Below are 22,647 nucleotides of genomic sequence, written 5' to 3' on the forward strand. Positions count from 1 at the left end.
CTGCTCAATATAAAAAAGTATCGAAAAACATTTTTAAAACAAGCTTCATCAGATACTATTTCCATCTCTCGTTCCCACCGCTGCAACTCCTGTGTAGCCAGGATGTACAGCTTGATCGCCAATAACCCAACCAGTGAAGGTCAAGTTAGTCCCGGGGGAAAGTTAAACTGTCATTGGACCCGCAACGAAATTAATCAAAAGAACATAGGAGAAAAAAGTTAAGGTACGACTTTTCTTCAAAACAGATGACAGGGACAAGTGAAACTAAATAAAAGTTTCTAAAAAAATTCAACGTACAGTCACCGTAATATAGTTCGTGTCACCCAAAGTAGCCAAAAAGTTCGCAACACGTCTTTGTTACATTTGGAATAAGCTTGTGCTGTCAACTTTTTGGCCACTGGGTGTCACGAACTATTTGACGCTGACTGTACCTAAACCAGCGTGTTTAGTTCTCCGTAAAACGGTCATAATGTTATCATAGACATCTCTTATCTGGCAGATAACCCACTAACTAACAATGCCTCATTTATTCGCAGAGAGTTATCATTGAAGCGCATGTAAACACAAAATTGCTTGTATTCTGTATGTTGTCTTGTAATGGTAGTTGAGAGAAATGTCTAAGGAGTTTAGATAATTTTAGTACGTAAAGGTCTACCCAACCCGTCTGGTCAGCGTGGGGAGTGTAGACCAAAATCTCCATTCATCATCATCATTTCAGCCACAGGACGTCCACTGCTGAACATAGGCATCCCCCAATGATTTCCATACTGACAGGTTGGCCTGCATCCAGCGCCTTCCTGCTACCTTTATGAGGTCTTCGATCCACCCTGTAGGTCGATGTTCTATGCTGCGTTTTCCTGAATGTGGCCCTCACTACAGAACCTTGCTGCACCTACTGCCCTATATGGCTATATGCCCTGCCAATCCTCCATTTGCCTCTGGTAAATTAGATAAGGTTATGCTGATGACCATGATGGTCACATTTATATGGACGATGGCATAAGCGGGACAAACTTGACCTTCACTGGTTGGGTTATTGGCGGTCAAGCTGTAGATCCTGGCTACACAGGAGTTGCAGCGGTGGGAACGAGAGGTGGGAATAGACCCGCATCTTATTTATTTCTAATAGGTGCTAGGCAGGGTTGCCAGATATCAGCTAACTCAATTCGCCTAATTTTTCCGACCGAGTAGCCTAAATCGCCTAATATTTTTTTTCCTGAAGTAGCCTAATTCGCCTAACATTTTGAGGTAAGTAGGTATACAAAAATACATATCAAATCGACACATTAATGACAAACACTGTTTATCTCTTTCTAACTTACTCATGGTGACGTATGAAAAAAGAGATAGATAATGTTTGGTCAGCTTACTCATTCTGGCAACATTTTTATGTGACGTCACTAACTACCTGACTAGTGCCGAGTACATACAAGATTTAAGAAATCAACATGGCTGCAATATAGGCAATCAGCTGACGACAACTACACACTCACGCACGCACGCACACACACACGCACACACACACACACACACACACACACACTCACACACACACACACACACACACACACACACACACACACAAAACCTGTCATTTCCTATATTGCGGCCATGTTGTTTTCTTAAATCGTGTATTTATATTGCGTGTAAGTGTGTGCGTAATGTATGTGTTTGCGGCAATTTGTATAATTTAGGAATTCTATACAATCCCTAGTCAATGTGTAAAATCAATGCCTGGGGCGCGAAGGCAATGTATAAAATCTTATTGTTCAATAAATACTTTACCTAGGCGGTGTATGTAATTCCTTCCTAGACATTGTATAGAATACCAGCTGGCCCACCGGTAATGTGTAAAGTAAACAGATTTTGATCATTATTATTTATGTACGGTTAGGGTGTAGCAAAGGGGGTGCAGGACTTAGCCGAATAACCGAATTTTCGAACGTTTGTATGGAGCTGACACTTAGAAAAAAATTGACGAATTTAGTATGGAGTTTGAACTTTTTAGAGTATTATAGGGGGTAGGGGTCATTTTAAAAAACTAACTGAATTACAGAATACTAGGTTAGGATTTATTTTTCCAAGGTAATCCTGAAGTAGTCTAAATAGCCCGATCTTATTTTCTAGGTAGCCTAAATGGCTACCGGTAGCCGTTTGCATTTTTTGGTCGCCATTTGACCCCCAGAGGTAGCCTAAATGGCGATAATTCGCCTAATCTGGCACCACTGGTGCTAGGTACTTTGCAACGAAAAAGTGAAGCTTAATGTAGTAACTATAAGTATACCTATTAATTCTCCAGTAACATAGTATCTTTTTGTTTAACTCACGTAACTGAAGATGACCACCGATATTTTTTATGCCACTTTTTGCCTCGTACAAAAAGCCAATTCGTCTACTTTAACGGTGCAAAAAACTACTAATGACGTAATAAGTATATTTCACTACGAAACGATTCTATGTATCAATTGTTTCGCTCGTAGAGTCGGCGTCAAATATTTCGTGACACCCGAAGCAAAAAGTTCGCGACACGTCTTTGTTACAATTGGAATAGGGTTGTGTTGTCAACTTTTTGGGCACTTTCATCATCATCATCTCAGCCATAGGACGTCCACTGCTGAACATAGGCCTCCCCCAATGCTTTCCATGTTGCCCGGTTGGTAGCGGCCTCCACTCCAGAACATTGCTGCCCCATCGGCCACTTTGGGTGTCATGAACTATTTGACTCTGACTGTACACTTACAGTCTTTAGTTTACGTCTATTAATGAGTGTAAAACTGGTTTTATATTTATAAAAAGACGGGTTTTTAGTCAATGAAAAACAAAAACTAAAACTATGTAGGTACTGGTGGCTAGTAAATATAAACTTTAGAGGCGACTAAAACCCAAAGGTTTTTGCTACTACAGTGTAGATTCTACACTAATATTATAAAGAGGAAATATTTCATTGTGTCTTTGTATTGAATAGGCTCCGAAACTGGACTTACTGGACCAATTTGAAAATATCTTTCACCATTAGAAGCCTACATCACCCCTGACGAATATGATAGACTAAAGTAGATAAGACAACCTTTTTCTGGCGGTACGAAGTTCACCGGGTCAGCTAGATTACTAATCTATTCTAACTGCATGCCGAATGCCGATTCGATATTCGAGGAATTCGAGTCAGATTCGACGACCGCTTACGCGCTTTGGAAATTGTGGTAAACCCAATCCTCCTAACTAAATGCTTGTGCACATAATCTCTACCCTTAAGATTATTTGGAGATGTTAACAGGAATATTATAATATTTTTTTTATTCTTTGCCTGGCCCATTCCCATTTTATTTGAGGTCGGCCCTGTAATTACAAATTACAAAAATATACTGCCCTGTTACGTTCTTTCTAAATCGGTCATGGTCATGGTCACCAACAAAATTATTCTAAAATCTATTTATTTAAAATTAGTACTGCGTCAAAATTACCATCATAAACATGGTTATTTTCATAGTATTCATCAAAACCTTTTCAGCTGTTGAAATATCAAAATTTGTAACGCTTCAGTGGCTTTTCGTAACAAACTGGGGTATCAATGGCGGCATATCCACTTACCATTGTTGAATGGACACCAAAAAATCTTTTGAATCCCACACACACCATACAACTTCGCGTATAAGGCAAGGACGTTTATAAGGTCATACAGGACATTTGAGATCCAAACAAAGTCACTGTATGACGTTTATTGAACATTATTTTTACCCTGTTACATCACATATTAAACCATTTATTTTCCGAAAATTCTCAGAAAAATTGAAAGGTCACTAACTAACTCACTCATCACGAAATCTCAGAAACTACAAGTGCTAAGAGTCTCAAATTTTGCATGGGGGTTCCTTTTAGAACGTAGGTGCTCAGTTGCTCACTTAGACGGGATTTTGCAAAATTCAACCTCTTAAAGGGGTATAACGGGATTAACGGGAAAGTCAACAAACACATCCAAATGTATTTTTTTTATATGATTAACTCACAGTCTGCCACTACTTCCGGACAATAATTTGGGCCAGTGCTGAGAAGCAACAGCGACAAACTCAAGTCACTCACTTAACCCTGTTATTGTTTTCCCCGCGTTAAATTCCAAAAGATCTCCCTTTACACACGAGACCAGACATCCGTAAATTAACGAATACATCACCTTCTAACTCCCACTCGTCCCACTACCGAGAACATCAGTCACTATTCCACCGCGACGCGAGGCGGTCGCCCGACGCGACCGAACGAACAAAATTTCTCTCGCCCGAGAGTAGTTAAATGGTTAAATCGAAATCTGTGCCTGTGCTGTTTAAAAAGTGTATGTGTCAATGCGGTACCACCCCAAACTCGACCGGAACTCGAAGTTGTAATCTCGTGACGGGAAATGCATGTTTTGCAGCCTCCATTGGAAAGTGCATTGCAGTGTCACACGATATGCGTTCGAGTTGGAAAATTGATGATGCCGAATCAGCTAATTCGGTTTGTTTGGTACATTTCACATATTTATGTAATTAATACGCGAGTTTTATTGATAACAGGGTCATGAATGTGTTTGATAGCGCGTACGGTTGAAGGGTATTTGCTCTGTCATATAGTAACCCAGCTGATTTTACTTCTAATTCGTATGAGGAATCGGCCGATACCAAATCGGTGTAATGTGCGCACTTTCATACGGATTAACAGCCCAATCAAATAATAATAGTGACTGAGTTTCTTGCGCTGCTTCTTCTCAGCACTGGCCTATTTATTGTCCCGAAGCAGTGGTAGAGTTAATACTGGGACGTGTAAAAGTGCTTCTTAAAAGCCTATTTGCAAAAATAAACGAGTTTTATTGGCTGACTAAAGTCTGTGGTCTACGAGGGCTATTTCTCTCTATTCTCTAAACTATGTATTGCTTGTTTAAATACTGCATAGATAAACTGGTTTAAACTAAGTATAACTTGTGAAAAACATACTTAAATATAGGTTTAAACTGTTTGCAACGTTCTCATACTCATGAAAATAATAATAGATAAGACGAGTTTAATTGCTTAAACTAGTTCATATCACATTTGCGTTCATACGCTTTTATCTTAATTTAAACAACTGAAACACAGCTGCTCTGTGACTTGAGAGTTAGGGTTGCCAGGTGTCCGGCTTTAACCGGACATATTTGGCTTTTTAGGGACGTGTGCGGCCAAATATTCTCTCGTCCGGCCTGTCCGGCTTTTGTTAGGCTTTTTATGTGGCTGCAGGGTCTTATTTGCTAACTTTTGAATAACGCAGGCAGTAGACACTGGCTAACATAAATATTACCTAATGTAGGATTACCCATAAGGAAATTCAGCAAGTTTCTAGGGCATGACGCACCAAAAAGAACAAGAATTTGCTAGCACATAAAAAATATTTTTCGGGGCTGGTGTACGCCATGAATGTCCGGCCAAATTACGCGCGAAGTCCGGCTTTTGTGTTTTTGGACCTGGCAACCCTAGACTTAGAGAAAACAACGCGATTGAAATTCCTAATTTATTTCTCGTTAAGCGTCAGTGCATAAGAAGAATTTCCGTTCTAACCAGGTATTCGAGCAAAATAAGATTAGCTCATAATATGTAAGTATACAGGATGACATTTAATTGTTCAGACAATTATTCTCATAAAGACAAATTATGCCACTTACATGAAAACACAGTAAAAAACAAAGATGTAATCGTTGTCGTTAAAAGAAATAACAAATAAAAATAAATAAATAATATACCCATCACTCAGTCATAGACCCAGATTTAGAAGCGACTAGCATAGAAGCCTAACTTTAAATCGTTGGCATCCTTTTAAAATAAGACTCTACTCATGATACATAGATGTATCACGTTCGTGTGTCACCCTGTGCGTCCACGCGCACTGTGAGACCTCATAGTAACATTTGTGAATACTGGCGGCGTTAGTTTAAAAGGATGCGAACGATTTCAAAGTCACCCTGTATTCCACCCAACTATATTGAGTTCATGGTTGTGTGACCAAATTTTTCGCATCTGTAGGCAGCAGTTTGGGCTGTTGAAGGTCGCGTTGAATAATTGCTACGTAATATTAAAGGCGTTTGATAGAACCAGTTTTGAGTAATCGATATTTTTGCCAAACGAAAGGTATGTGGGTCAAACTGAATGGTTTTTATGGGTTCTAACCAAATTGGCATGGAATTAACGATAATGTCTTCATTTTGTTGAAGGAAACTGGTAATTTTATTCACAGCTGATAGATAATAACTTGTATGGTAGACTACTCAATATGTAGTTAACTTCGAACTCCTCCTATGTTCTTCTCAATAGGTAATTTCGTTGCGGGTCCAATGACAGTTTTACTTTCCCCCGGGACAAAGGCCTGGTTGAATTTTTATTGGCGGTCAAGCTGTAGATCCTGGCTACACAGGAGTTGCAGCGGTAGGAATTTAAGGCAATACTCATTGCTAGAATACCACTTGATACCAAACTAGCATTTCCACAACATTAGGAACATTGGATTAGCAATCCAAATGCGCATTCCTCGCCATTCTATGTTCAACGAGACACAAAATGAATTATGCACAGAAAATCGGGTGCTACTCGGAATCTTGTCTGCCCTAATTTGTATGCTAAGCGTTACATAGGGCCTGGCGCACATGCGTGTGGCTTGAATTATTTTGATTCATGTAAAGTTGATCGTGAGGCACATATCTGTCCAAATTCAAATATAAATACTGTATTGTAAACCCTTGAAAAAGATTCTGACAAAGGTGACAGACATAGAGGTATAGAGATGCCAACTAATGCGCTGAGTTCGAAACTCAGTGTCGCATTAGAAATTCACACAAACAAAGAAATCAAAATATGTGATCATTATCCACTGCGGTATCAGTACTCAACGTTCGAATAATCTTTAGTACTACGCAAGCAATATGTCTTTAGTGCAATGTGTTCCGTTTTTGGGCATATTGCTGCGACACCGGCCCCGCCCCCTTGCCACATCTTCCTTTAGTTTCTGTAATCTGTGGTTTAAATACAAATAAATGCATTAGAATCCGGGCCTCTTCAAGGCGAGAGTGAATAGGCACTTACAGGGACAGGACAGATTATGTTATGTACCATCCTAGACTGCATCTCACTTAACACCAGCTGCGATTGCGGTCAAATACCTGCCTTGTCTTGCATTAAAAAAAACTTATCTAGTTCCTACTTCCGATATCCTAAGTATTGACGAAGTATTGCTTCAATGTGTCCACAGCCTATAAAAGCCCTTGCAGGAAGCTACCTAGACGTGTTTAAGGTTCGACACAATACATCTAGGTAAACACTGCATCTTATGCAATTGCTGTAAGTACTATTTTCCATTGAACTTGTGAGTCATGTGATGATAACTGTACTTAAGCACATCATGTGACAGGTTGACCTTGGGGCAGTTCTTATTGCCATCGAAATAAGGTCTACTTTGGAATTACTACCGTTGATGCAGTCTGTGTACTAAGGATACGGAACTTGTCAATATAAATGGTCTGTACTCTGTTCCTTTTACGGTAAAGAATATTGATGATGCTATTTATCTTTTAATTAGTGATAAGGGACTATTCCCTCTTTCCCAACTCTCGTTTCCACCGCTGCAACTCTTGAGTAGCCAGGATCTACAGCTTGACCACGAGCTGGAAGACGTAGCGTGGGCAGGCCTCCCACTAGGTGGACCGACGATCTGGTGAAGGTCGCGGGAGGTACCTGGATGCAAGCGGCGCAGGACCGGTCTTTGTGGTAATTATTATTTGATATATCCTGTGGAAAAGCACGGCGCGGAGGCCGGTCCTTTTGGAAGGCGTTCATGGGGATACAGATCCAACACGAAGAGGCCCCTTCGAGATACGATAATGTGTTGGATATTTTGAACTTTTTGTCCGTTATAGGTAGGCTTCGTTCAACTGTGTTTCTTGTTACTTTTATTTTGTGGTGTGCATAAAATGTGCGTGTGTGAGTTGGTAAGAAAATCCTCTCCCATAAAACAAATGACTTCACTTCACTTGAAAGTTAATTATAACAGATTATAAACGGCTGTAAACGAAAGTGATACAACACAGCATGGCGTCATTGCTATGTACAGTCAGCTTTAGTTCAGTTCAGTTCGCAACACGTCTTTGTTACAATTGGAATAAGGTTGTGTTGTCAACTTTTTGGCCACTTTGGGTGTCACGGACTATTTGACGCTGACTGTACGTACAGCATGTAAAATAATTTAACTAAAGTGCATCCTACGATCTCCTGTATTATTACATCCTGGACATGCTGTCTCATACAAATGACAGTTAATTTTGTGTGGCAATTTAAAGCGTTAGGTACTACGGTTGTCCCGAGAACTAATCTTGACGTACATTGTATGGATTATGCGACTTAGGAAATCACTAATTTTAGTTCCATTGACAATCGTATCTGTTTACAGTATGGCCTACAGCGCTAAAATGGCGAAACTCAAATAGGCATATAAATATTACTAGCTTTCCGCCCGCGTGGAATTTTGTCTGTCACAGAAAAACTTTATCGCGTGAGTCCCTGTTTCAAAAACCGGGATAAAAACTATCCTATGTCCTTTTCCGGGACTCAAACTATCTCTATGCCAAATTTCATCAAAATCGGTTCAGTGGTTTAGGCGTGAAATCAAGACAGACAGACAGACAGAGTTACTTTCGCATTTATAATATTAGTAATAGATAGAAATATAGATGACAGCAGCCAGTCCAGTATTAATACAGGTCAGTGATGCGATGTTACCACTGAAATGTGCTTTCGAGTGTACATTGCGATAAGTGAATCAACTGTAGGGAACTGGATATTTGTTGGGATGACTCTGCCAGTTGTGGTTCAGTTTTGTTTGCACGCTACATGAGTAACTTGTGTCTGTTAATTGAAATGTAAGAATACTGAAAATGTTAGATATATTTCACGTCATATCCCATAAAGGGTCACTTTTTGACTGTCTTATAAAGACCCTGGAGACAATATTTACATACTTACAAGTTTGTACGGAACCCTCAGTGCGCAAATACGACTTGCACTTGACTGGCTGTTCTGTTACATGAACTTGGTTATTATTTGGTATTTGGTATCAAAGATATTACAATACAGATCAACATAAAGAGCAAAAAAAAGAATTATTTGTACCAAATTGGTCTCTGCTCAGTATTACAAGAATCATCTCGTACATGGCAATAATTAATGTCTCGTAACCCTTACAGTAATTATTATACAAAAGCCATGATACTGCGTCTCCATAACACGTTCTATGCAATTACTTATAGCTCGACCTTCGAACATACGGCATAACAATAAACTCCGTACTTAAACACAGTAAGGACACTGATGTCATTCGTCTAAAGATATTACGTTATGACGACGCCTTCTACAGTCAGTGTCAAATAGTTCGTGACACCCGTGCCAAAAAATTGACAGCACAACCTTATTCCAATTTTCAAAATAACTTGAGTAAATCGAACTGCCTAAGGTGGGCATCGACCCCACGACCTTTGGCTTGCCGGGCGACTACTCTTCCATCTGAGCTACTTAGACACTGTACTCAACATTGATGAAACAAATGCTGGCCGTAACAGCGTATTACATTTGAAAATTTCGACGGGTTCATCCAGTGTCGTAAGTCGCTCAGCTGGATGAGCAGTCGCCCGGCAAGCGAAAGGTCGTGGGTTCGATTTTTTCAAGTTATTTTAAAAATATTTATATCGAGAGGCGACTCTTAACGTCAGAAAAAAAAAATAACTTATTCCAATTGCAACAAAAACGTGTTGCGAACTTTTTGGCTACTTCGGGTGTCACGAAATATTTGACGCTGACTGTACAGATGGTACATCAAGCTAAACTTTGAACCTTTGTATGGTGGAAATAAGTGCGGTTTTGCAACGAAAAGTTACCTAGTCTGTATGTATTTGAAATATCGAGACGGATTAGTGAGGTGTGGAGTGGAGTGCATAGTTTGTTTCGAAGTAGGTTATATCATAGGTTATATGCAGGTCATCGAATACCACGTGCTTGGGTCATGTTTTATTGTTTAAGGTCATAAAATCAAAGATAAAGCAGTAAATATTTTGGTATTACAAGCAGTAAACATTCCTCCGTCGCTTCTGTGATCTAATTGCTAGACCACTTGACTCAGACCTCGAGGTCCCGGGTTGATTTTCCCTCTCAGTGGACAAAATTTTCTGCTCGATTTGGTTTGTGGTAAAGCCCGGTCTGTGAGCACGTAGATTTTTGTCCAATGACCCCAAGCTACCCATCCTTATCGCTCGCGCGTAATTATATTGCTGTCGCGACTGTGCGACGGGCGCCCGCAGTGAGTGTGCGAGCGCGACAGCAACATAATTAGTTACGCGCGAGCGATAAGGATGGGTGGCTTGGGGTCATTGGATAAAATTCTACGTGCTCGCAGACCAGACTATAGAGCTTGCACTAAGTCCGCCTGGCTAACAAGTTTGACGCCATAACAACAATGTGTGTTTCGGCATTTGGAGGTAAGATAGCCAGTTCCTCTGCATTTGAGAATACGGGGTGAAGCTCGCTTCCACCTTCGGCCTGATCATCACTTTTTATCAAGTGTCAGTCAAGATGCAGGCCAAGAGCTTCCTAGTTCTGGATAAAATTAGTATATTTCTTTAAAATCCATTGCCAAATGTTTAATGACAAATGTTATCATCGTGGAATCTCAATGTGTTAATAATACTGTTACACATTCGGCGCAGTGGCCACGGTCGGCTGGCGATGGAGACCGCTTATGTAACATGGAGATTTGATAGCCATCGCATGCAGTCGCTATTCGCTAATAATGCTAATGGAGGGTTTGGTGACCCCTTATTCATATAAAGTGCAATGACTTGGTTTTTACTATTGACTACTCTGTCACTTTCTGTATAATATTATTTTTACGGAAACAATTAATTGATATTATCGTTACACAAACTGCGTTGGTAAAAATAACTTTACCACCGCAGTCTAACCAGTCTAACTAAAAATAAACAGCGCCATCTAGTTTTCAAAATGGAAAACTTTAAATACTTGGAATTAACAATTTTAGACTTATCACATGCTTGAATCGAGTTTTAAAGGTTTAAATTACATTGTTTTTGGACCTTAAAGACGGTAAAGTTAAAAATAAAGGGTTACTGCTTGAGTGTTTCCATCTTTAATTAATTTTGTATTTCCCAATCATCATCATCATTTCAGCCACAGGACGTCCACTGCTAAACATAAGCCTTCGCCAATGATTTCCACATCGCCCGGTTGGTAGCGGCCTGCATTCAGCGCCTTACTGCTACCTTCATGAGATCGTCGGTCCACTTTGTGGGTGGACGTCAGACGCTGTGTTTTCCTCTCCATAACCTTGCTGCTCTATCGGCCATATTTTCCAATACAAGCCTCAAATCTTGGCTACAAACGAGTGCTAATTACAACGTAATCGTGTATCATTAATATCAACGTTGAGCATTCGTGGGCTGTTATTCGTTTTCCTGCTCGGCCATATGTACACTTATATGGAAGGCACTATACATACAGTTATGTCAGTTGTTTTGACGTCGGATTCCTTACCTGATTTGTGGTTTGTGGTGTTTACTTCACTTATTGTCATTGTGTGTCTAATTTTCCTTTGTTTACGTTAAGTTATTTCTCAAGTGTAAGTAAAAGAAATTGAAATGTTATAGCGTAGAAAGCCTTAAATGTCATGGTCCAGTGGATAGAGAGTTACTTTCGACCCAAGAAGTTCTGGGTTGTATTACCAGATTGGACAACAACAAATAGTGCAAAATCACAGTAGTAATTCTTTTGCCTTATTTTCGTGGGGATATCAATTGTTGTTTCACAGTAGAATGAACAGAATTTCATTAATCTAGGAGAGAAAGAGGTTTATAGGAGTTTCATTGGACATAGTAACATTCTCTATAAATTTCGATTCGATAATGCCACATAGCGAAACTCCAGAACTGATCGACTGGTCATCATCAGTTTCACTGCAGATTTGCCCACCCAATTTCTACTTTAGCTTTTTGTAGCTATATTGTTTACCTTGGCTTTTAAGTTAGTAATATAAAAGTATTGTAAACAAAACTCTATACAAAGTTTTACAAGTTGTGTAAAAGCTATGAATACGAACGGCATAGTAAAATTTTACGATCGGTTTACGTCACAATTGTTGTAAAGATTCGTTTCGCATACAAAACCCATAAAATATTATTTATTAGTTGAGCCCGCGACTTTGTCGATGAAGAATAATTACTGCAAGTATTAAACACCAACTTTTATCAAAGTTTCTTACGGTTTACGTACTCAATAATTTATTACATTCATAATGTTCCATAAGGTGGTGATGTTACGTACTAAAATTATCAAGTGAACTACTCGTGACTATGCTTAACGAATAAAAAACATATTTTTATCTCTGAAAAATATTCTCCATACAAATTACAAACTGATATCCCCATTACAGTGGTTGGGTCCAAGGTTTTTCCATAACCAATGGCACATATTGGCGTATTGGTTTCAAGATTATAGCAATTATAGTCAATGATTTGGTGGTATAATAAGACGATCCCAAAGTAAATATGTTGGGCATAGCTACATAGTGAACCCAGAAGACTATTTTATTGGGTCAAACATTTGGTAAATATTACATTATAGTACGAGAGCCCACGACCAAAACCATGTCTCATAGCAATACGGCAAAAACCCTATAAAATCGTTAGATTGTATGATTCTGAACCCGACTAGGTGTGTAGTAACGGTCGAAAGTGTAGCAACTGCGTGGGAGGCCATTTCTGCTGTGTCAAAAAAAAAAAGACAGTCGGTATTATAGCAATACGTCTGATAGTGAAAATTTACATAGATTTTATAATTGTATTACGAAAAAGTTTGTTTTCAGACATTTTGCGCGTAGCATATAGCCTGTGCGCATTTTTGAAAATGTCAACAAATTTAGCCGACCTGTATCATAGCAATACGGATAATTTTTTTTTTCACCTTTTCGTATTGCTGCCATGATTACCAAAAACCTGTTTTCAGACACTTTAAGTGTATCAAAAAGTTGTATGATAGAGAAGGTGCTACACTTAATTTGTCTGATATAATTTTTTTGCACATGTGGACAACTTATTTTATCATGTCCAACAATTTTCAGACATATTGCTATGATACCGATCGGTAAAATTTGTTAACATTTTCAAAACGGTCTCAAAATTTAATGTGTTCACATTTCCGTCTGAAAATTGTTTTGTTCGCATCAAATAACCAAAATTTACTAATAAAAAAGATTTTCAGACGTATTGCTATGAGACATTTTTTTTGTCTCATTTTTAATTTTTTTAAGTGATTTTAAGGGTTTGCGCTACACCACTAACGTCTGAAAATAATGTTTCCGGTATCTCAGAACTATCATTCAACAACAGTCTGCAAATCAGACATATTGCTATGATGCAGTTCGGTAAAATTCTTTGACAATTTTGAAAATTCGGTCAGATCAAACGCTACGCGGAAAATGTCTGATATTGGTATTTTCGAGTTCAGGATAATCGTATCTATCCATTTGATGCGGTTTTGGCCGTATTGCTATGAGACAAAAATTTTGGTCGTGGGCTCTCGTACTATTAGGCATGCTGCATGTTTACGCTTTAGACCAGTTTGTACGTACGACGAAATTTATGCAAAACAGCGTGATGTTGCAACCAGCAAACGAATTCTGAAGTGTCTAACCGGTCTCTGAACGACTCAAGGTTAATGGTAGATAAATATGGATAAGTGTCAAAGTAAACGCTTATCTAATGAGTAATTATTTATACTTACTTCAGTCCTAATTACGTTTAATATCGTCATCAGGTCATTTAGTCTCCACTGCAGGAGCACGACCCTCTAATTTACCAGAGGCAAATGAAGGATTTGGCCTACACTCCCCACGCTGGCCAGACGGGTTGGGGAGGCCTGTTGCTCGCATATTTGTCCCTTAGTCGCCTCTTACGACATCTACGGGAAGAGTGCAAGTCTGATATTCGCATATTTGTCGCCTCTTGCGATATCCATGGGAAGTGGAGTGGTATTTTTTGCCGGAATCACATAGCACGTTCAATACTTTTTGTATGAACATCTCAGGTTTATAATCTCGAATGTAACAGGATATCTATTGAGCAACTGGCTTTTAAAATCTTAATTGCAGGCTTGCTCAATACTGAATTGTATTCGCGAAAAATTTCAAAACGATCCACCAAATACAATGCACCTTTGATCGTTAACTGTGTAATTTGCATCGATGATATAATACTTGCAGTTTCGTACGAATTTAGTGAAGGTAGGTAGATATCGGATTTAATTAAAAGAATTGAGTCTTGGTATTACCATAATCCGTATTTTTCCGAGTATAAATTTTATTTGACCACAATCAAATCTGATGTTAAGTTTAGATGCAGTATTACTGTATTAGGGTGGTCCTTAACTACCCAGGAGTGCCCTTTCCTCTTGTTTTGAAAAGAGTTGGCAAAACTTCGATCTCACTTGTTTATATATTAATTCTGATTAATTTAAGACTATTTATTTCTTTCTATGTTTAGAATGATCAAGCGTATATTTTTCAATCCATCAAAATCATCACCCAGATCAAAAATGCTGTACTAAATTGAAATCGCAACCGAAGGAAGCTAGTGTCCACCAAAAATTCGATGCTCTATGCTCGCTTGACAATGACGAATCCTCCTCAAATTCAACTTAGGAAAAAATAAACTCCTCCAGCTCGAGGAGTGAAGTCATATCCTCATTTGACGCTAATCTCACGAGTATATTGGACGACATTGACACCCACGTGTTCGTGAGCATATGCAGAATGATCTAGACCATAATACGGATTTGGGGTTCCGTAAATGTATTGGGAAACCTTGGTCTAGTTGTGGCGAAGAAAAAATTATGAATGTTAGAGAAGGCATGTTCACAGGGATGCTATTTAAGTTTTCATACTGAATCTTTTTGTGATTCGAATACCCGAACGATTCGAAGTCGAAAGTTATTCGTGCTAGAAATACCGAATTCTAATCGAAATTCGAGTGCAGAACTCGAGTCCGTTACCGATTTTAGGAAAAAGGAAAACTCGAGTCAGCTCGCATAATAAATTCGAGTCAGTGGGAACAAAATCGATTCTTGCAAACTGCACTATTGCACTGTTAAGCCATGCACGAGATTACAAAAACCGATCTAAAAATATCGACAACAACAAAAAACTTTGTACTCTCCGACCGTCAAGTAATATTTGCACCTCGCCAACTTTTTTAATGTATATTCATACATATTCAAGGATACAAGGACATTAGCGATTGTCTTCGATGATAATTAACTATTATGCATATACTTTTGCTTTTATGGTGCTTGCCTAACCAAGATCTCGCGACCTCTGCGTTGAATTTCACTTTCTATTGCCGCCTGAGGGCAAACTTTTGAGGAGGTGTGAAACGCCTTGATGGATTTTTGCGAGGTATCTTTAGATTCGTTAATCATCACGGGACTATTCCCACCTCTCGTTCCCACAGCTGCAACTCCTGTGTAGCCAGGATCTACAGCTTGACCGCCAATAAAGATCCAACCAGTGAAGGTGAAGTTAATCATCAGCATCATTTCAGCCACGGGATGTCCACTGCTGAACATAGACCCAATGATTTCCAGATAGGGTGGTTGGTAGTGGCATCCAGCGTCTTCTATTTTTTTAACTCGAGACATCTTTTATTTCTCCTTGTGTCGTACGTATCGTATACTATTGTGGATTTTGGTGAATTTTTGGTTTCTTTACTACTTCAGTAGATTGAGGTTATTACTCTATGTCCTGCTGTTCTTTCAAAGATCCGATCTACACTGGCATGTCACCACCACAGTAATCGACCAATTAATTACCCTAATGTCATTAATGAACTTTTTCTCAGCAAAACACAAACCTAACTGTGCAGAACGTACGTTCATTGCATGCTAAACATTCTAATAAATCATTACAGTTGCGTAGGACTTGTAGATTGATATTCTGAACCTTACTGCCTTGCTTTAAGGGTTTATGAAGTATAGTTACGAAACTATAGTTAGTTTTTGCTCATATACCTTATGTAGATTGTCGTAATGTGTTATTAGAATGCATGCATATACACTGCTGCCTCTGTTAAGTCAATTATGTTTGTTATTAAATAATGAAGGGGTCTTCATAAGGTGGGTTTAATGCACTAATGTTCGTTTTAGTTTTTTAACCACCAGTAGCTAAAGGATTAGTTAACAGGCAAGTAAGATTAATTCGTAGTGCATTGAAGGTTCTGGAGGCCACATACTGGCAAGCGCAGTGTAGTACGTCCCTCAAGTTGGATAGACGACCTCATAAAGGTAGCAGGAAATTGAGGAAGGAGCTGGATGCAGGCCGTTACCAAAAATCATTTGACGGCATATTTTCGGCAGTGGGCGCCCTGTGGCTGAAATGATAATGATGAAGTATTTTTCCAGATATGCTAATACGCCATGTAGTCAGCAGTCAGCACCTTTTTTGTTGCAAAAAGGCATATATGGGCGACGTTAATCACTTACCATCAGGTGATCCGTCTGCTCGTTTGCCTCCTGTAACATAAAAAAAATACATTAGATGCCACTCATGTATCTCGCAAGTCTCAATATATGAACCTTTGAAATAGTTTTTGAGTTATGAGGAGATCAAAAGTGGCTCCAAATGGTTCGTGTAATATTACACACGCCAGTTCTGTTACTTGAACTTGGCTTGACACGCTGCCGCTTGTCTAGATTAACGCTGTCCAACGTTTTTTCTTTAGAAACACAGCACTATTATTAAAATAACAAGCGATATTTCTTTTACTTTTTGTTCATTTGACATTGCTTTGACAGCTTAATTAGTCATTAGCTGTTTTGTATGGTAGCCGTTTTAATAAAAAATATTTAATAAGTTTATGCTAAGCTAGCTCGGCGAACTTTGTAAAGTCCTGTCAAATATTCACCCAATATTTGAGTGACACCTCATGAACACATTATTTGACAAATTGCGGAAAATGGCGGAGTCAATTATTATTTCATTTACTAGGTTTTTCCCTGCGCCCGCCTGACATTTTGTCTGTCATCGAAATTTTCATACGGATCCCTAACTTTTTTGAAAATATTCTATGGCCTATGTTCATCAGGGATAATTTGAGATTCTAATGGTGAAAGAATTTTTAAAATCGGTCCAGTAGTTTCTGAGTCTATTCAATACAAACAAACAAATCATTCCTTTTTATAATATTACTTGAATGTTTATGCCATAAAAACGGAGTCCTTTTAGATCGCCACCAAAAAGGTCATGACAGTTATGGTCAGTTTCCCGCGCTTTGCCTGTCATGGCGTCGCTTCCGGTCGACGCCATCTAGCGGTCGCGCCTTAAAAAGATATATTTTTATGGCATTGTTGATAGGCCGCGATTTCCGTGGTCACTGGTTGATTAATAACTCTAGTTTATTTATAGATCCTGTATGAGGTTGGTTTGATTACTTTAACCCTTTAACATAACCGAACATGAAGCCACGATAAAGTCGACGAAGCACATGATGTGCCTTGCGTGCACAAACAACTGCACGCAGGAAGATTTAATGAAGGCTACTGACAACGCCACTCTTGTGGCGGAGTTTTGGGCTGACACTGTAAAGGTTTGTTGTCGTCACAAGAAGATGTAGCCACGATAGCCGAATGGTGAAGGGGTCGGACTGGCCGACTCGTGACGAGGAACGCGGGTTCGAACCCCGCTGACGGTCGACTATTGTGGTGAGCCCACTCGTGACACAAGTATTTAGCTTAGTATGAGGGGCTAACGGGACTATTAGTAATTTGTGCATAAACAAAGTAAAAAAAACATGAATTTTTCATTGTCTTTGGACCTTAAGACAAGCGGATAAGGTTCAAAATATGGTGGGAATTATATTCCCACTTTTAAAGAGTTAGTTATTGACTACAATATGAATATGATAAACGATATTGATATTTAAAAAGTACCAACGAGTTTTCCTAAAGGAAGAGAGCGTTAAATCATTCGTTAAAGTCGAAAGCAAATTATGTGAGTAATTAGTTGGATACATAATATATTAAAAAAACCACTTCCGATATTATAAGTAAAGGAATGATTATTAAAGATGCAGTATAACATCAATTAGGTGGCTTTTTTGTTAAGAACAATTCTATTAATTAAGCTTAAATGATGCTGTCTATACTTTTCAAACATTTCCCCTACAATATCTTAAATCACCTCTATTCCTATTAAACATACGGTCGATAATACAAACCTTATAGACAATGCAGGGTACTTTCTCGCGGTTTTCTTGCACGGTGCGGTTTCCGCCATTATCTCAGATTGCCGGAAACGGCGACGTTTTCTTTGCGTTGATCTGAGGGCTTAGTGTGAGTTTAAACGTCGTCACTAGTGAGCGCGTAAAAAAATGACATTAAATGTATGACGGATTGTACAGCACCCCTAACGGGAAACGTTCAAAACAAATTTTCATATATTTTTTTAAATTCACACTAAGCCCACTGGGCTGTTCTGGATGACGATTAGTAGGTAATGTGGGAATATATTCGTCTTATTGACGCAAAAAAAGCGTCGCAAGCGTCGGTTACTTTACTACTACTAAGTAAAAGTTACTTTACGAGCGCTGAACACTCATTTAAAGTGACGTTTAGTATATAAATGTCATTGTCATACTAATGTTCAACGTGTGTGTAACTTCTTAAAGAGGTAAATGTTTTATGAAACAATTTTGTTAATAAGTATGTCTTTCAACTATGAGCGATGGAGTATTTTTGTTCTCTATCATAGTCCCACCCAATCACCTAAATGGTCTTCTAAAGTTAGAGTTAGCTGTCCCAAAAGATGTCTAGATTTTTTCGTGTTGTCAATGACTTAGAGGAGTATAAAATATTTTGAAATAAACAAAAAGAAAATACCTTTCTTTAAAGCACTATATTGACCTTTACTGTTATGTGATCTAACAATAAAAACAAACGTTACAAAACCTCTTCTGTCATCTGTTTAACCCATGTCACTTCAATCGTGAAGCTCAACTATTTCTGAAGTGACAACGCCTTGAAAGTTCAAACAACGAAAGCGAAAACGCTCAAGTCGTCTAGATAAACAAACAGAGATATCTTACCTAAGCATTCAAACGTCCGTCGCTCACGGAGGGCCTCGGGCGACTGGTGAACTCGCAAATGCCATTTCGTGACCTCTCGTTGCCTAATACTCCAATTTTGATATCGGAAAGTGCTTGGCTATGCAAAATTGGATTTGTTTCTATTTGAAAGTATTCTGTTGTCAGCTCCAAAGGGGGAAGAAGGAAAGATGTGCTTTCACCTTTTATGTAACGAGCAGACTTTGACATCTATGGATTGCATCATGTGCATTCCCGATTGCGGCAGAAGGAGGGTTATGTTTTTTTGCACCCTTCTGTTGAGAAATTTTTATTAGCAGCAGCGCGTGCCACAAGCTAAATAATTTCGTTTTAATATACCGTAGGTTTCACGTGTTTTGGAATCTTGTAATCAAAATTCTGGAATTCGTTGCCTGCTAATGTATTCCCGAACACTACAATCCAGGCCTTTTCAAGGCGAGATTAAATAAGCACTTACAAGGCAGATATGTACGTACCATCCTAGACTGCATCTCACTTAACATCAGGTGCGATTGCGGTCAAATACCTGCCTTGTTTGTGTTGCATTAAAAAAGTTATCAATGTTAACTTAATTAATTTGAATTCTAAAGTTAAAAACATCAACATTGCAATGTCATTATTTATCACTTTCTTATCTCTTAGTATGTTTACATAAATGTTTGCAATAAATTGTCAGATGTCTATTTATACTCACTTGAAATCCGATCAATGTTTACTAAGCAAATCTATGTGCAATAACATCTTGTATGTCCCAAAAACGGCTTTATTTTCTTACTTAATCATCTTGCGACAGAGTTGCGAACTAACAACATAAAATAGATAGGAGCAGAAGTCAATCTACATTCAAAGTCTTTATTTGAAATTTGAATTTTTATGAATTTTTATTGTCTGACAAATTGTATGCTCTTTGAGCGGAACATAGTGATACTACCTAATGTAACATGTCACCATTTTACTTATGATTCACAATAAATGATTTTGTATTTGTAAAAAGTGCGCTTGGCATAGACAAAAATTAAGGACACGATATCTCCAATAATCGTAATTGCGTAAACCAGTATAAACCAGTGCGAGCGCGAATGCCGCCCGCTTGAGACGCGTCTGTGTGGGTATGCAAAATGAAGTCAGTATCAAATAGTTCGTTACACCCAAAGTAGCCAAAAAGTTCGCAACACGTCTTTGTTACAATGTGAATAAGGTCGTTCCATCCACGAAGACGCGCCCCACCATTCTTCCGTGAATGTTTGAGTGTTATCGGTACACGCTAAATTATCCATGAGTGCACACGAACACTACAATAATGACGCTCGGGTTGCTCGGATCAAACTTCCCGCACCCCGCGCGACCGAGACCAAAAATTGGTGGAGCGCGTCTTCGTGGATGAAACAAAATATGTATACAGAGTATTTGACGCTGTGTGTAGTACATACAGGAGATTGTCTTCTGTCACTATCTATTCTGTGGTTACGATATGTTGTGTTTCGTATTCATCGATCGTGACACAATAATCGATACCTCATCGTGACGAGGCGAACCAAATTACGATGCTGATCCGATTATGAATTGGATTTAGTAACAGCATTAGTGCATTATGGCTTGAACGATATAATGTATTAGTGCTATTACTTTGAAGGCTTTCCTTGAAGTGGAACCTCGTTTCGTTATGATTGCCATTGATAGAGTGTAGTCAGTAGGTGTACTGTACACTTATACAGTCTATTTTTTTTCTCACATTTGTTGTTAGCTGACATAAATACACACGGGACTATTCCCACCTCTCGTTCCCACCGCTACATCTCCTGTGTAGCCAGGATCTACAGACAGACAGCTTGACCGCCAATAAAAACCCAACCAGTGAAAGTCAAGTTTGTCCCGGGGGACAGTAAACTGTCATTGAACCCGCAACGAAATTAATCAAAAGAACATAGGAGGAGTTCAAAGTTAAGGTTCGACTTCCCTCCAGGCGGGCTTGCTAGTCGTAGGTACATAATCAAAGTTTGAAGTGCTTATACAACAAGATTGTCAAGCCACCAATCTTTGTAAGTATTTATTAGTAGAAATCTTAAGTGAACTATGAGAATTGTGAGCACGTAATATTCTCACGGGCTTTTATATCTTGATTACAGTGATGGCGTTGATGAGATTTGATTTATGTTATGTACATTTCCTTATAGGATATTGTGCTAAGATCTATTTTGGAACCATTCTAATTCGCACGGGAAGTAGCACGAATTCTATTTGGAGCTATCATCATAACCTCCTAAAAAATTTGCTATTAGAAAAATGCTATTATAAATTGGAAGATTATTTTAAAGATAAACTTTGACATAGTGACCAATTTATACAATTTTTATTAATTTTTATTATTGACATTATACTACAATTCCATGACATTATGCAATTATTTAATTTATTTTTTTATTATCTTTGTTTTAGACATGAATATTATTATTAATTAAGTGTATGACTGTGTACTCAATATTGTATAATTTTAGCAAACTTCCACGTAAATTCTGTTATATTGAACATACCTATTATTATAATAATATTGACATTGTAAATTGACATCGTGAACTTGACATCTTTAAAACTATGACATCAAATACTTCCAGTTAAAATTAAGATTTTTCAATATTTCTGAAATTATTAACACTAATATGCATGCCGAATTAATTAATAAATGTTTTGTAAAACACAATGTTGCTGTGCCCAAACCGGGTCTATGTTTGAGACTATACAATATATTGTTAAAGACCTTATGTACAACATAGAATGCAATAAAGATTTTGAATTTGAATTTGAATTGATCATTTCGGCCACTGCTGAACATATGCCTCCCCCAATGATTTCCACGTCGCCCAGTTGGTAGCCTACATCCAGCCTCTTCCTGCTACTTTTACGAGGTCGTCGTGAATTCTTTGGTCTCTTTACTCGTTAAAAATTAACGAAAGGCGTAGTGTAGGCAGGCTCTCCACCTGGTGGACCGACAATCTGGTGAAGGTCGCGAGAAGTGCCTGGATGCGGGCGGCACAGGACCGGTCGTTGTGGAAATCCTTGGAGAAGGCCTTTGTCCAGCAGAGGACGTCATTTGGCTGAAACGAACGAACGAACATTAAAAATTAAAAAGAAACGGCTACCCACAAAATAGTGTTGCTATAACTATGTTTTTAACTTTTTATCGCGCCATAAAAGTCTTGATAGCAGGACAATACCGATGTAATGGCACATGGCAGGGGTCCAAACTCGCGCCACAAAGCTATTGTCTTTGAAGTACCCTCAGTGCTTTCCGAACTCAGATTTTACACTTGCCTTTTAAAACTTTATGCCAGCAAGAAGTGGTTTTAGTTTTTGTTTGACTGTGAGAGCTTTTTGGGTTTTAGTCTCTTTTCTATTTATCTCTCTTTTCTGTTTCAAATCAAATCAATTCGTATAATAAAGGTTCGCCTTGAAAG

At 38.6% G+C, this 22,647-nt stretch overlaps 1 protein-coding gene across 1 annotated transcript in view; it reads left to right on the forward strand.

Moving 5' to 3' along the window:
• The first annotated feature begins 4,221 nt into the window (after positions 1-4,221).
• LOC135085617 (uncharacterized) overlaps positions 4,222-22,647 on the forward strand; it is a 101,430-nt gene continuing 83,004 nt past the window's right edge. The window contains exon 1 of the mRNA XM_063980393.1: positions 4,222-4,485. Within this exon, the coding sequence (XP_063836463.1) occupies positions 4,285-4,485 (201 nt within the window). The 5' untranslated portion in view covers positions 4,222-4,284. The remainder of the gene's footprint in view (positions 4,486-22,647) is intronic.

The sequence above is a fragment of the Ostrinia nubilalis genome, chromosome 29, assembly GCF_963855985.1.
Source record: "Ostrinia nubilalis chromosome 29, ilOstNubi1.1, whole genome shotgun sequence".
NCBI lineage: Eukaryota > Metazoa > Arthropoda > Insecta > Lepidoptera > Crambidae > Ostrinia > Ostrinia nubilalis.